General features: G+C 34.9%; 1 protein-coding gene across 3 annotated transcripts in view; it reads right to left on the bottom strand.

The window, feature by feature from the left end:
• The window catches only part of Numb (NUMB endocytic adaptor protein), a 167,623-nt gene that overhangs the window by 18,162 nt on the left and 136,586 nt on the right, over positions 1 to 12,875 (bottom strand). For all 3 annotated transcript variants that reach the window (XM_026400946.2, XM_077799436.1, XM_077799437.1), the window contains 2 exons: positions 6,260 to 6,334; positions 2,919 to 3,059 (listed from right to left, as the gene is read on the bottom strand). In XM_026400946.2, coding sequence (XP_026256731.2) covers positions 2,919 to 3,059; positions 6,260 to 6,334 — 216 coding nt within the window. The remainder of the gene's footprint in view (positions 1 to 2,918; positions 3,060 to 6,259; positions 6,335 to 12,875) is intronic.

The raw sequence follows: 12,875 nt of genomic DNA, 5'->3' as shown, positions 1-12,875 counted from the left end.
TTTTTGTCTCTAATATTTTATGTAACAGTACCTTTTGGCTGTTTATATTAAAAGACTGAAACATTATGAATTCACATGAGTTCCTATCTAACTTTCTAAGAAGATGATAAAAGGCTAGGATATGAAAGCATAAAAGGGTGTAGGGGATAGTGAATGATTCGTAGAACCTGTTTGGTTTTGAGCACAGCTCTATTGTAAGGACAAAGCTATAGCCCCAAGGAAGTTTGTCATTTATCCTAGGTCAGAGAAAAAGTTCTTGTTCTTTTTCTTTTGGAAGTAATGGGGATTGAACCCAGGATCTTGTACAGGTTAGGCAAGTATTCTGCCACTGAGCCACATCCTCAGCCCACAAGTTCTTTTGAAAATTATTTGATGTTTCATTATGTATATGATCTTTAAGAAACCTTTATCTCCAAGTAGTTCTAATAATTTCATTCTGTGCAGCTACAAATAAGCACAAGTTTTAGAGGACTGCTATTTCTTTCCATATAAGCACTTTCTCCATGAAGGCAATTTTGTTTTACTTTTCAACTACATAAAATGACATCTAATAATATCCATAGCTCAGCCAAAAAAGGTTAGATATTACCTATTAACAATCAATCAATAAAATTATGAGAACTGTAAAAGTGTATACCCTTTCCGCTGAAAAATAGTAATCATAACAATGATAGGAGTAATAATAACTACAATTTTATTTATTGAGCTTTACTATGTTCTAGTAAGGCAAAAGTTCTTAAAGTGAACCTCCATTCCCCATTAACAGCATCATTTGGGAACTGATAATACACATTCTTAAGTGAATGAAAAATTCTGAGTGGGGCCTAGTCTCCAGGTGATTCTGGTATAGCTGAACCACTGGCCTAGGAGAGCCAAACAGCTTGACAATAAAACAGTTTTAAATTATGATTTTAGGAAACTCTTGAACTCTGGATTTCATGAATATAGTGATGGCAAAATATATATTTTTATTAATACCTTTTTATAGTTGTTGATGGGCCTTTATTTTATTTATTTATATGTGGTGCTGAGAATTGAACCCAGTGCCTCACACATGCTAGGCAAGCGCTCTACCACTGAGCTACAACCCCAACCCAAAATATATAGTTTTTGTGGCTTTCTTAGAGCCTGAGAGAAAGGAAGAAAAAGTAGTTCTTTCAACTTATTTCTCAAAACACCTCAGCTTTGATGATTTAATGATTAACTACGATTTTCAAACAGTTATTGTTGGCCAGAATCTACATTAAGGGTGCTTATAATTACCTAATTTAGTTTCCACAACAGTTATTTCCATTTATAGAAGTGAATACTAAGTCTTAGAGAATGTTAAGTAACTTGCCTCACAGAAAGCAGGAATCAGAACCAGGACTGGACGCCATATCTGACTCAGGGTTTATACCATTGTCTCCAAGATCTTTATTTATTTATTTATTTTTTGCCAGTTTTAAAGCCAGCAGCACCACTTTGCTTCAAATTAAACTTTGGCAAGAGCTTTGCTGAATTTTAGCCTTCACAAATACCTTATTCTGTCTGAACTTTTAAAACTCCAGAAAGTACATATTTAATGCTAAATGTTGTTAAGATCATCATCATCTAGAAGACTTGTCTTTTATGTCAGAATTTTGGGTAACATAAATAAAGGAGAAATTATTCTCTATTTTAAACACAAATATAAGTTTCTGGCTGGGGATATAGCTCAATGGTGAAGCATTAACCTAATATGTGCAAGGCCCTGGGTTTGATTCAGCACCACACATGAAGTCTGCCATGCAATAATTTCTTTTCTTTTTTTCCTTTGGTACCAGGGATTGAACCCAGGGGCACTTAACCACTGAGTCACATCTCCAGTCCTTAAATTTTTTTTTTTATTTACAGGGACTGGGGTTATGGCTCAACAATAGAGCGCTCGCCTTGCACGTGCAAGGCCCTGGGTTCGATCCTCAGCAGCACATATAAATAGTTAAAATTTTTTTTTTTTTAATTTAGAGACGGGGTCTTGCTGAGTTGCTTAGGGCCTCATTAAGTGGCTGAAGCTGGCTTTGAACTTATGATTCTCCTGCCTCATCTTCTGAAGCTGCTGGGATTACCCAGCATGTACCACCAAGTCTGGCTATAATTTCTTAATATCTAGCATAGTTTATTCTATCATGATTTAGTATCTCTTTTTTTTTTTTTTTTTTTTTTTTTTTTGGTACTGGGGATTGAACCCAGGATCTCATGTACTCTACCACAGAGCCCTCTATTTTTTTAAATTTTAACTGAAGGTATATTCCAATTCAGTTATTTTATTTGTAGTAGCCTCTTTGCTACTAAATTAATCCTGAAAATACTTCCAATAATAAAAACTCTGACTAAAGTTTAGAAACCACCATCACCATAGCAATTCTTAAATTTTTTCCCTTCCTTTTTTTGTGGTGCTAGGGATTAAACCCAGAGCCTCACATATGCTAAGCAGGTGCTCTATGGCTGAGCTACACAGCCCACAAAGACAGTTCTACTTTATTTATTTATTTTTTGCAGTATTAGGGATTGAGTCCAGAGTGTTCTATTGCTGAGCCAGATCTACAGCGTTGTATTTATTTTTTTTTGAGACAGGGTTGAAGTTGAAGAATTTTTCCTTATACTTGCCATTTTCCTATCTCAGTCTCCCAAATCACTGGGATTGCAGGTATACTCAGTTTCTTTCCTTTAATGACTGGATCTCAGCCAATCGTTTTGCTTTATGCATTGCAATGCACAGGATAACATCAAGAATGTGAACTATTTGAATAAAAGGAGTAAAATCTTAAAAAGTGCTTCCAAGAGCAGCCTAGGCATCATGTAATTATTAAAACTATAGTGGAAACTGCTTGATTGATTCAACCTGGAAGGAACTCAGCTGAGAATACCCATGATGGGATATACATTGTTGGATTTACCGTGTCCTTGACAGCCATGAAGCAGTGACAGATCCAGCGCCGAGTGGTGCCATCACGACATATATAAGAGAAGGCTCTATCAAAATTCCTATCTGGTGCACAGAAAGAAACTTTCTCTATTGTCTGGTCAACTATGAGGTCCTAGAAAACGGAAAGCACAAAGAAAGAGGATTTATGAAGTTAATCTCAGAATAAACACAGGAGGTTCATTTTACAATACAGAATCCCTACATGAGATGCAACTAGGTGACAAAATAGTGATTTGAAAACCAAGAATTTGACTTAAGAGACATTGCTTTATCCAGACGGCTCTCTCGCTTCATCCACTTTTTTTTCTTTTGGTGGCACTTGGGATTGAACACAGACTTCACACATGCTCGGCTAGTGTTCTATCACTGAGCGGCATTCCTAGCCCTTTTAAAAATTTTATCTTAAGACACAGTCTTACTAAGTTACCCAGGCTGGACTCAAATTTTCGATCTTCCCACCTTAGCCTCCTGAATCGCTGGGTTTTTAGGTTTATATCACTGCACCCTGTTTCATCTCTATGTTCTAAAATATATTTGGTTGGTTATAGTTTTAGATCTCTTTCATGGGAGATGTATGTTCAATTTGATAATATATATATATATATATATATATATATATATGCAAATCAATGTTTAATCCTTTTGGTTTACTTGCAATATAAGCTAAAATATATGATAATCATGCTTCTACTATCATTTTTACACAAATTATTTTTTTAATATATACTGTTCCATACTTTGCTTTTTTCAATTAAGAATATGCCCCACATGTGAATTTTTTTAGTCAGGTACTATATTTTGCATATGTATAGCTTCCATTTGGTTCTAACTCACAGTTTGTTTCTCTGCTGGGATTTCTATTTACTCATTCAAGATCAGCATATTTCCTTTACATCAGTGAGTTATCATACCTACTTCAAAATTCTTGTCATCTCCAGGTTCAGTTTTTATTGCTTTCTGTAACAAGCCATACTTTCCTGTTCTTTGTATGCTAAGTTATTTTACACTGCATTATAGACTTTGTGGATATTATTTGTAGACAGGCTAGATTCTATTACATTCCTTGCAAGTGTGGTGTTTTTGGTTTTAGCAGGTAGTTAACTAGATTACACTCAAATGGCCAATTCCATCTTTTGGATAGCAGCTCAAATATCAGTTTTTTTATTGTTAGCTGGACTATTTAGAGTCTGCCTCACACCTGCATGGTTAAGAGATTAGAATTTAGGCCTCCTCCTCTTTGGCTCTCTCATAGCCAGGATACCCCTTTCACTTTCTGGTGGCTGCTGTTGCTTCAATTTCTGTCTTCTGTTGTTGTGCTTTCAGATAACTGGGTTGTTTTGTTCAGAGTTTACTGTTGTTTTCAGGAGGATCAGTCCAATAGGAGCATTTGTGCAACCCTGCCGTAAGTGAAACATATTGAGGATACTTTCAAAAAAATTTTTTCCTCTTAGTAATATAAATTTCATTTCCATCCATGATTCAATTTTATTTATCCCTTTTTCTAAGAAACTATCCAGTATTTAACTATACTCTTAAGTAGGTACACTTTAGAAGAACCAAGATAGACATGGGTGGGGAAGACGGATAGCAAGGCAAATTGATAGTTTCTTGCTCAAAGGTTAGGGACCTCAAATTTTGGCTTCTGTATCATGGAAAATTTGTATAGATCATGGTGTGACCTTGTCATACTCAATCCAAAAGTGTATTAACCCCTGCTCATGGCAAAATATAAAGGTGGAAGATGGATTCAAAAGTGACAAGCCACTAATTACTACTACCAATCTGTTAAAAACTAAATTAATGAATGGAAGTGCTGAAAATAGCCCACTAGGGGGCAGCATCACTTTCCAACTACAGTATAAAACAAATACCCACTTAAAAGCAGAATAGGGTTCATCCAAAACACTAATGAAAATAATACACATTCTTAAAACCAAATTGACTAATATAATCATTGTTTCCAAAAGTAATGCACTGAAATTTAAGACCACTGCTTCTCTGAAATTAAAAAAGAGTCTTACATGTAAAGTAAACTAACTAAAATGCAGCAACTCCAAATTTATCAGGCAAATTTCCTATCAAAACTGCTTTTTGGGCTGGGGATGTGGCTCAAGCGGTAGCGCGCTCGCCTGGCATGCGTGCGGCCCGGGTTCGATCCTTAGCACCACATACCAAAAAAGATGTTGTGTCCGCCGAGAACTAAAAAATAAATATTAAAAAAAAAAAAAAAAACTGCTTTTTATCTGACAGATGTTCTTCCTTCCAGTGAAATTTGATTTTTTAAAAAAATTGTCATATTATTAAACTTTTTTTTATTAACTTACATCTTTTAGGAATTTTTTTTAAACATTTTTAGTTGGAGTTGGACACAGTACCTTTGTTTATTTATTTTTTTGTATGTGGTGCTGAGGATCGAACCCAGTGTCTCACACATGCTAGGCAAGTGCTCTACTACTAAGCTATAATCCCAGCCCCAGGAAATATTAATTAATGATTAAATGCATTTATGTAATACTATATGATTTCTTGATGCAGAGTCAATGTGTCTGTTCTTAGTCATTTAGGATCACTTTCTCTCAAATAAAAATGCTACCTAGGATTTGAGTTATTGTTTGAATCCTAAGTAAATGTTAACCAAAGAGCCATTCTCTAGGCTTAAAATATTCATTTATGTTGCATTTCCAGTTAAATAGCAGGTTAATTATAAGTGATAGTTTACCTATCACTTTCTAAAAGCAGTGTTTTCTTTCTTTTTTTTTTTTTTAAATATTTATTTATTTTTAGTTCTTGGCGGACACAACATCTTTGTTTGTATGTGGTGCTGAGGATCGAACCCGGGCCGCACGCATGCCAGGCGAGCGCGCTACCGCTTGAGCCACATCCCCAGCCCCAAGCAGTGTTTTCTTAAGGAACAAGAAGAAATTTCAGATGTAGCCTGTCATATTTAAATTTTTTTTTAAACTTATGGTAAAAGGTGAAGCATCTTTTATATTTGTGGGGGGTGAAACATTTTTAAATATGTAAGAAAAAAACCAGAACTCAGATCTTAACATTAAATGCTAGTGCTTAGTACATTAAACATGCTATATCATGTAGAACAAAATGTTGAGAGAATTCCATTTTTCATAAGGTAAATAAGTAATTAAATTGGTTTCCTGAACATTAAGCAGTCTCTCAAAATACTGTACTTTGAACAAGGTGGAATGATATACAGTGATTATAACAGCTTAATGGCATCATATTTGATCATTAGGGATAAAAAATGATAAAATATGATATGAGCAGTTATATTTAAACTTACAAAAATCTTACCTTAGTTTTTTCATCCACAACTCTGAGTCCATCTGCTGATACCCACAGGACTGCCTTCACTGCCTTCTTTCCAGTCTTTTAAGAGAAACCAAAAAAGGAGGGGAAGGGGAGATACACATATATAATATTAAAAAATAGTCATCTTCCATAGAAAATACTGACTTCTGCCTTCCAAAAGTGACAAGTACAGACGAAGTCCAAGTTCAGGAGGGGTACCCAAAGCCAGATACTCAAACCAAACTGCAGAAACATTCAGGAAAAAACAAGCCAAAGCCATTATTTTAGAAACACAATGCGAAACAATAAGAAAAACTTAAGTAAGGGGGGAAGGGACAGATGAAATCAAAACTAAGATATCACATTCCATAAGGGGCAAAGAATTTATAACTAGATTCTTCACCCATTTAAAAAACCAACCAAGAAAACCAAGAGTCAGATAAATATTAAGTACATAAGGAGTTACACCACAAGTAGCTTCTACAAATATACACAGAGTAGAAAGTAAAAGGTAAGTCTAAATGCTGATCCTTCCACTATCCTCTGACCCCAATGTGAATAGCAGGACCCTTGGTTACCTGAAATTTTCATATTAAAAATGGCAAGAAGTCTTTATTATTCTATTAACCATCCTTAAAAAAACACTATTTCTCCTCTCAAGTTTAACACAAAACTTTAGTTTTTAATTTGACATTAAATGTATGGAGACATTTGGAAACATAGGATGATCTAAAAACGGAGTAAACAAACTTCTTATAATATGAATTTTCTTTTTACTGGCTGAGAAAAGACTTTTTATTGGTACATAAGACTCACATGAGAACAAACTGATATTTAATTTCTCCAATGATGGAATGCAATAGTAATTTAACAATGTCCTTTCTTCTTAACTGCTCCAAGGATACACGCAAATAAAACAAAACAAAGGTCAAAAACAGGTATTACATTGTAATAGAAATACATACTAAAAAGGATGCTGGTACTAAATTTGGAGCAGCAGCCTCTAGATGAGATGAGAGAATACCCCAAATACCATTCTCCTCTACATGTGCCCAAGGCCAAGAATCCTTGATATGGGAGGTCTAATCTTATTTAAATGAACTGTTTTGGTCCACTCCAGAGGTTCATCATCTCCATCATCATCACACATTTGATGAATGCCTATAATTTGTTAGCAAGTGGAAATACTTGAAAAGCTCATAGTCCAATGAAAGGCGATATTCAGATAAACAAAAATACAGTAATAAGTGCTAGAGTAGAACTGAAAACAAGGTCCAATATGCCAGCCATCAGGCACAATCAAATTTATTTGTGGAACTGGAACAGCCTATACCAAAATCATCAACCTAGGTTCTGAACAATTTTTCTTAAAGCCCTAGTATGGAAGTAGGGATGTAGAGAAGTAACAGTGGTAGTGGACCTGCAAGGGGGAAGAAACAACAGGCAAGACCTGAAAGCAATCAACATACAAGTTTGGGCTCTGTAAATATTTCAATACTCCATGAAACTAGGTTGAGTGAGTGAGGAATAATGGGAGAAAAGAGGTAGGAAAGGCCTTGTCATGGAGGGCCTTGTATGCCTGCTAAGGATTTTTTGTAGGCAATTAGAAGCTACTGAAGCAAGTGAAACACAATAAAACAGATCTGCACCTTTAAAACGTAACTTTGGTAGCAGTGTGCAGGCTGGAAAGAGTCAGGGAAGCAGGATGACTAAAAGGTTGGATGTGTGACAAAATGAGGATCCAGCTGTCTTGGCTGATGGATATGGAAACAGAAGGCTTTAAATGGTAATGTAAGGGAGGAGTGAGCATTTTTCTTGAATTCCTAGCTTGGGTAACTGAGTGGAGAGGGTACTACCAATAAAGAGAACAGAAGAGATGTAAAAGCCAGTTTGAGAGGGGAAGAATAGGATTTCAGGCAAAGTTTGAGATGTCTGTGTAATATCCAGGAGGAGAAATTCAATAGGCAATTGGATATATGTTTGAAGCTCAATAGAGTATTCTAAGATAGAATTTTAAGATTTGGTAGACATCAATGATTGGAGTAATAAAGAGAGCAAGAACACCAATAAATTAAAGAATTGTTCCAATTCTTTAATCCTTGAAACATCACAAAAGAATGGGTAGACAGACACACTCTAGTCAGTTCTATTTCTCTGGAAGGCCCTGACTAATAAAAAAGTGGATGTTAAACTAGAATGGGTTGAGAAGTAAACAAAAGGCAAGAAGAGTCTATGAGTATTAAATACTCTCTTTAAAAAGCTTTCCTGTAAAAAGGAGGAGAGCTATAGAGCAATGGGTATAGGCAGAAGAGATCTGTAATAAACTAGCATGTTATATTAGATACAGAATAGGCTTCGGAGTAAGACAAAAAGAGTCTGAATTTTGTGCAGATATTTATAAGCTAAGCAAGTGATATAGCCCTCTGAGCTTCAATTTCTTCATCTATAAAACATTTGCAGGTTTAAATGGGTTACACATTATTTACAGTATCTAGAATTTAAATAGGGTAATAAATAATTGGTAGTCATTAATCATCATTACATTACTATTGAAAAAATTAAAAAAAAATTCTCCCAATAGCAAAACTTCTCTAAAGAGTTACTTTCAACAATGATGACAATTGATCATGTTTATATGCTGAGTGGGGAAAACCAGTGCAAAGATGGAGACATGAGGCCCAGAAAAAGAGAGAAGACTACTTCAGAAAACAAATTCCTTCAGGAGACAGGATGGGATGGAGCTAGAATACAAGTTGTAGATATGCAGAAGGGTGTCCTTTCCTCTGTAATGGAAAGATGTCATGAGGCAGAGTAGAGATGAAGACAAATTTATAAAGGAAGAAATGGCATGTTGGAGAAATTCAACCCAAAGAAGCATAAATCTACTTGTGAAGGAGATGACATTACTTGCTTTACTTCCTGGGGTGAGAAAGGAAGGATGGCAGGGTGAAATAGTAAAGATTTAGAATAGCAGTCCTAGGGGCAATGTAGTTTAGTGACCAAGAACCAAGATGCTGTCTGGGTTTGAATTCTGGCTCAGCAACTTACTAGCATGACCAAGGATAAGTTACTTAACTTTGCTATACTTCAGTTTCTACATCTGTATAATGATGTTAATAATTTCATATATCTTATGAGAGTGTGATAATAAAATGAGAATGAGTTCATGTATATAAAAAGTTTAGAACTAGGCTGGTTGTATAATTTACTGTCCACACTGGAACCATTTTGAAAATGAAAGGGGGCACTATTAAAACCTAGGAACAGATGTTATGTTGGGGCTGTTCCAGGCAATCTGGGACAAAAAAAGTCACCCCATCAACAAGGTTAACTGCCCATTTTTAACCAATAATGTAACATTGAATATTTTACTGAAGGTAAGCTCTGTGAGGACTTTTTCCCATCTGTATTGTTCTCTGCTGTATCCTGATTTTTTAAAAAAAATTTTTAGTTGTAGATGGACACAATACCTTTATTTATTTATTTATTTTTATGGGGGATGCTGAGGATTGAATCCAGCACCTCACACATGCCAGGAGAGTGCCCTACCGCTAAGCCACAACCCTAGCCCCTGTATCCTGATCTTGATGCTTGGAATGGAGTAGGAATTTAAGAAATATTTGTTGAAAGAAGAAATTTGCTAAATGTCTACTCTAAGGAATGGAAAATGACTAACCAATGACATAGAATGCTGCCAAATGGCACTGAAAATCCTGTATAAGACATTTAAATTTACAGTTTTATCAGTCTGCATGTTCTGTAATTGTAGCCTGCCGTGTTCAGCATTTGAGGGAAGAGAGTGGATTACTTCAAGGTTGAAGACTGAAGGTGGGAAAAATAAAAGGCCATTTTATAATGGGACTGTTCTCCAGTTCTCTTCCTTATAATATTCAAATACAACATTCTTGGCCCAATTTTATGGTTATGAAAACTTTTTGAGATATGCCTTTATAAAAATTTGTACACCATTACACTAATGTATTAGTGAGAAATTGTATTTTGTCATATTCATGGCTTCTGCTATTTTTAAATAGGGAAAGATAATATGAATTCTTTTTGTATTTATTAATATATTTGAGTGCCTCATTTCATTTACTTGAATTTTGCCTCATTTCATTTACTCAGTTAGGTACTGAGATGTCAATATTCAAAGATGCTTGTAGCTGATATTTCTAGATTTCCTCTTAGAACTTTTATAATAGTGACACTTCTGTATTATTTGTAAACTTTTAGAGTCTTTCATTCTGATAATATAAACTGAGATTCCTTGGAACTTTTTTTAATAAATATTTTTTATAGTAGATGGACACAATACCTTTATTTTATTTTTATGTGGTGCTGAGGATCGAACCCTAGTGCATGCTAGGCAGGCGCTCTACCAACTGAGCTACAGCCCCAGCCCACTCCTTGGCACTTTTAAGAAAAGAAGATAAAAGTCAGAGAAAATGAATTTTTTTTTGGCTTCTGTTTGCTTTAAAACTAGCTATTTAAACCAATAATTCTCGGAGATCAGGTCAAAGCTGGCTAACTAAAGGGACTGGGAGGAAAAAAAAAGATAACAGAGTAGGAAACGCAGAACTACATAAATTTTGTGGTATAAATACCCCTTCAAAAATACTGCATACTTTAGGTGCTACTAAATTTGTGGCAGTGATAAAGTAATGTAAGATATTAGCAATTATTTCATAACTGCTATTCCAAGATGTTCTATTTTAATAAAAATGAGTTTACAGGTGAAATTAATGCTGAATAGTGTCAATGTCATGAAAAAATTTCATACATAATAAAGATAAAATTGCTAATTCTTCAAAGAAAGAAAATGGATCAAACATGGACAGAATTCTAGTAACTTAGAATTTAAACTAGTGAAATCTAAACAGAAGAATCAAGTTAACCTATAAGTGAAAAATGACAAATGAAAATATAACTTTCAAATAACCACTCTATTCTTTAAATAGCCAGCTTAGAATTTAAAAATTACCATCTGCTTTGAACCCTTATTATGGGTAATATAAATCAAAATAGCAGTTAAGCAGGCTCTGACCCAGAAGAATATGATAACAAGTTAGTGGATTTATTAAAAATTAGTAAATCAGAAATTTGTATTGCAAGTAAGAGAAACATACAGATAATCTTAACATAAAAAATAGTAAAGGAAGATCGTGAGTTCAAAACTAGCCTTAGCAAAAGCAAGGCACCAAGCAACTCAATGAGACTCTGTCTCTAAATAAAATACCAAATAGGGTGGGGATATGGCTCAGTGGTTAAGTGCCCCGAGTTCAATCCCTGCTACCTCCCCACCAAAAAAAAAAAAAAAAAAAAAAAAAAGGTAAAGATTAAAATGACAGAAACAGTAAGTTAAATACAATGCACTGTAAGATCATTTTCTACTGTACACAGGAAAATACAATTGAAATATCCAACTACTACAAAGAACTGCTACTTATCTATCTCCAGAGTATGATAGTTTTTAAAAGGAGAAGCCACTTTACAAAATAAATCGAAAAAAGATGAAGTTAACAAATTGACGATATTCTTAGTAGGCTGAAAGATCCCTATGTTCTTTTTCATTTTACATACTGATGAAGAAGTAAATCCTGGGGAGATATGAGTTGGAGAAGTGAGGGATTGGTAGGCTTTTTGGTGAAGAGCCAGATAGCAAATATTTGGAGTTTTATGGCCCATATAATCTCTATTGCAACGACTTAAGTCTGGCATTGTAGCACAAATGCAGCCACAACCAATAAGTAAACAAATGGGTATGGATTTGTTCCAGTAAAACTTTATTTTCAAAAACAAATAGCAGGGCTGGGGTTGTGGCTCAGCGATAGAGTATTCGCCTAGTGCATGTGAGGCCCTGGGTTTGATTCTCAGCACTACATATAAATAAAAATAAAAATAAAAAGAAAGGTATTGTGTCCAACTACAACTAAATATATGTGGGCTACTTATATATACAATGGCTACTTCATTAAAATATATATATTAACAAAAATAACAGGGGCCGGGGATACAGCTCAATTGGTAGAGTGCTTGCCTCACATGCACAAGGCCCTGGTTTTAATCCCCAGCACCACCCAAAAAAAAAAAAAAAAGGAACAAAACAAATAGCAGGCTGTAGTCTGCTGACTTAAGTTGCAGATGGACACAATATCTTTATTTTATTTATTTATATGTGGTGCTGAGGATTGAACCTAGGGCCTCACACATGCCAGGCAAGTGCTCCACCACTGACCCACAATCCCAGCCCTAGAAAGTGATCATTAATTAAACCGTTTTGGAAAGACAATTCATTATATTGAAACATTAGATCTGTTTGCAATTGTGTCCCTAAATCCTGCTACCTCATTTTTTTGACAAACATATTTATATTCTATTATTTTAAACTGTGACTCCCATCTTAGATGCTGTCCAATCTAAAATTCTATGATTCCCAAGGTCACTAAGGAGATAAAACATGCAATTAACCAATATAAATAGAAGTGATATTTAGAGGCAAGATAGTACCCAAGATGGGCTAGGCATATGATACAGAAGAGCAAAAAGGTTAAGCAGATGTTCTATTGTAAGCTAAAGCAAAGAAATGCTGTAAAGACACAGGGATGCATAATTTGGCATA

This window comes from Urocitellus parryii, chromosome 6 (assembly GCF_045843805.1).
Source record: "Urocitellus parryii isolate mUroPar1 chromosome 6, mUroPar1.hap1, whole genome shotgun sequence".
NCBI lineage: Eukaryota > Metazoa > Chordata > Mammalia > Rodentia > Sciuridae > Urocitellus > Urocitellus parryii.
This window is presented reverse-complemented; position numbering and strand designations above follow the sequence as displayed.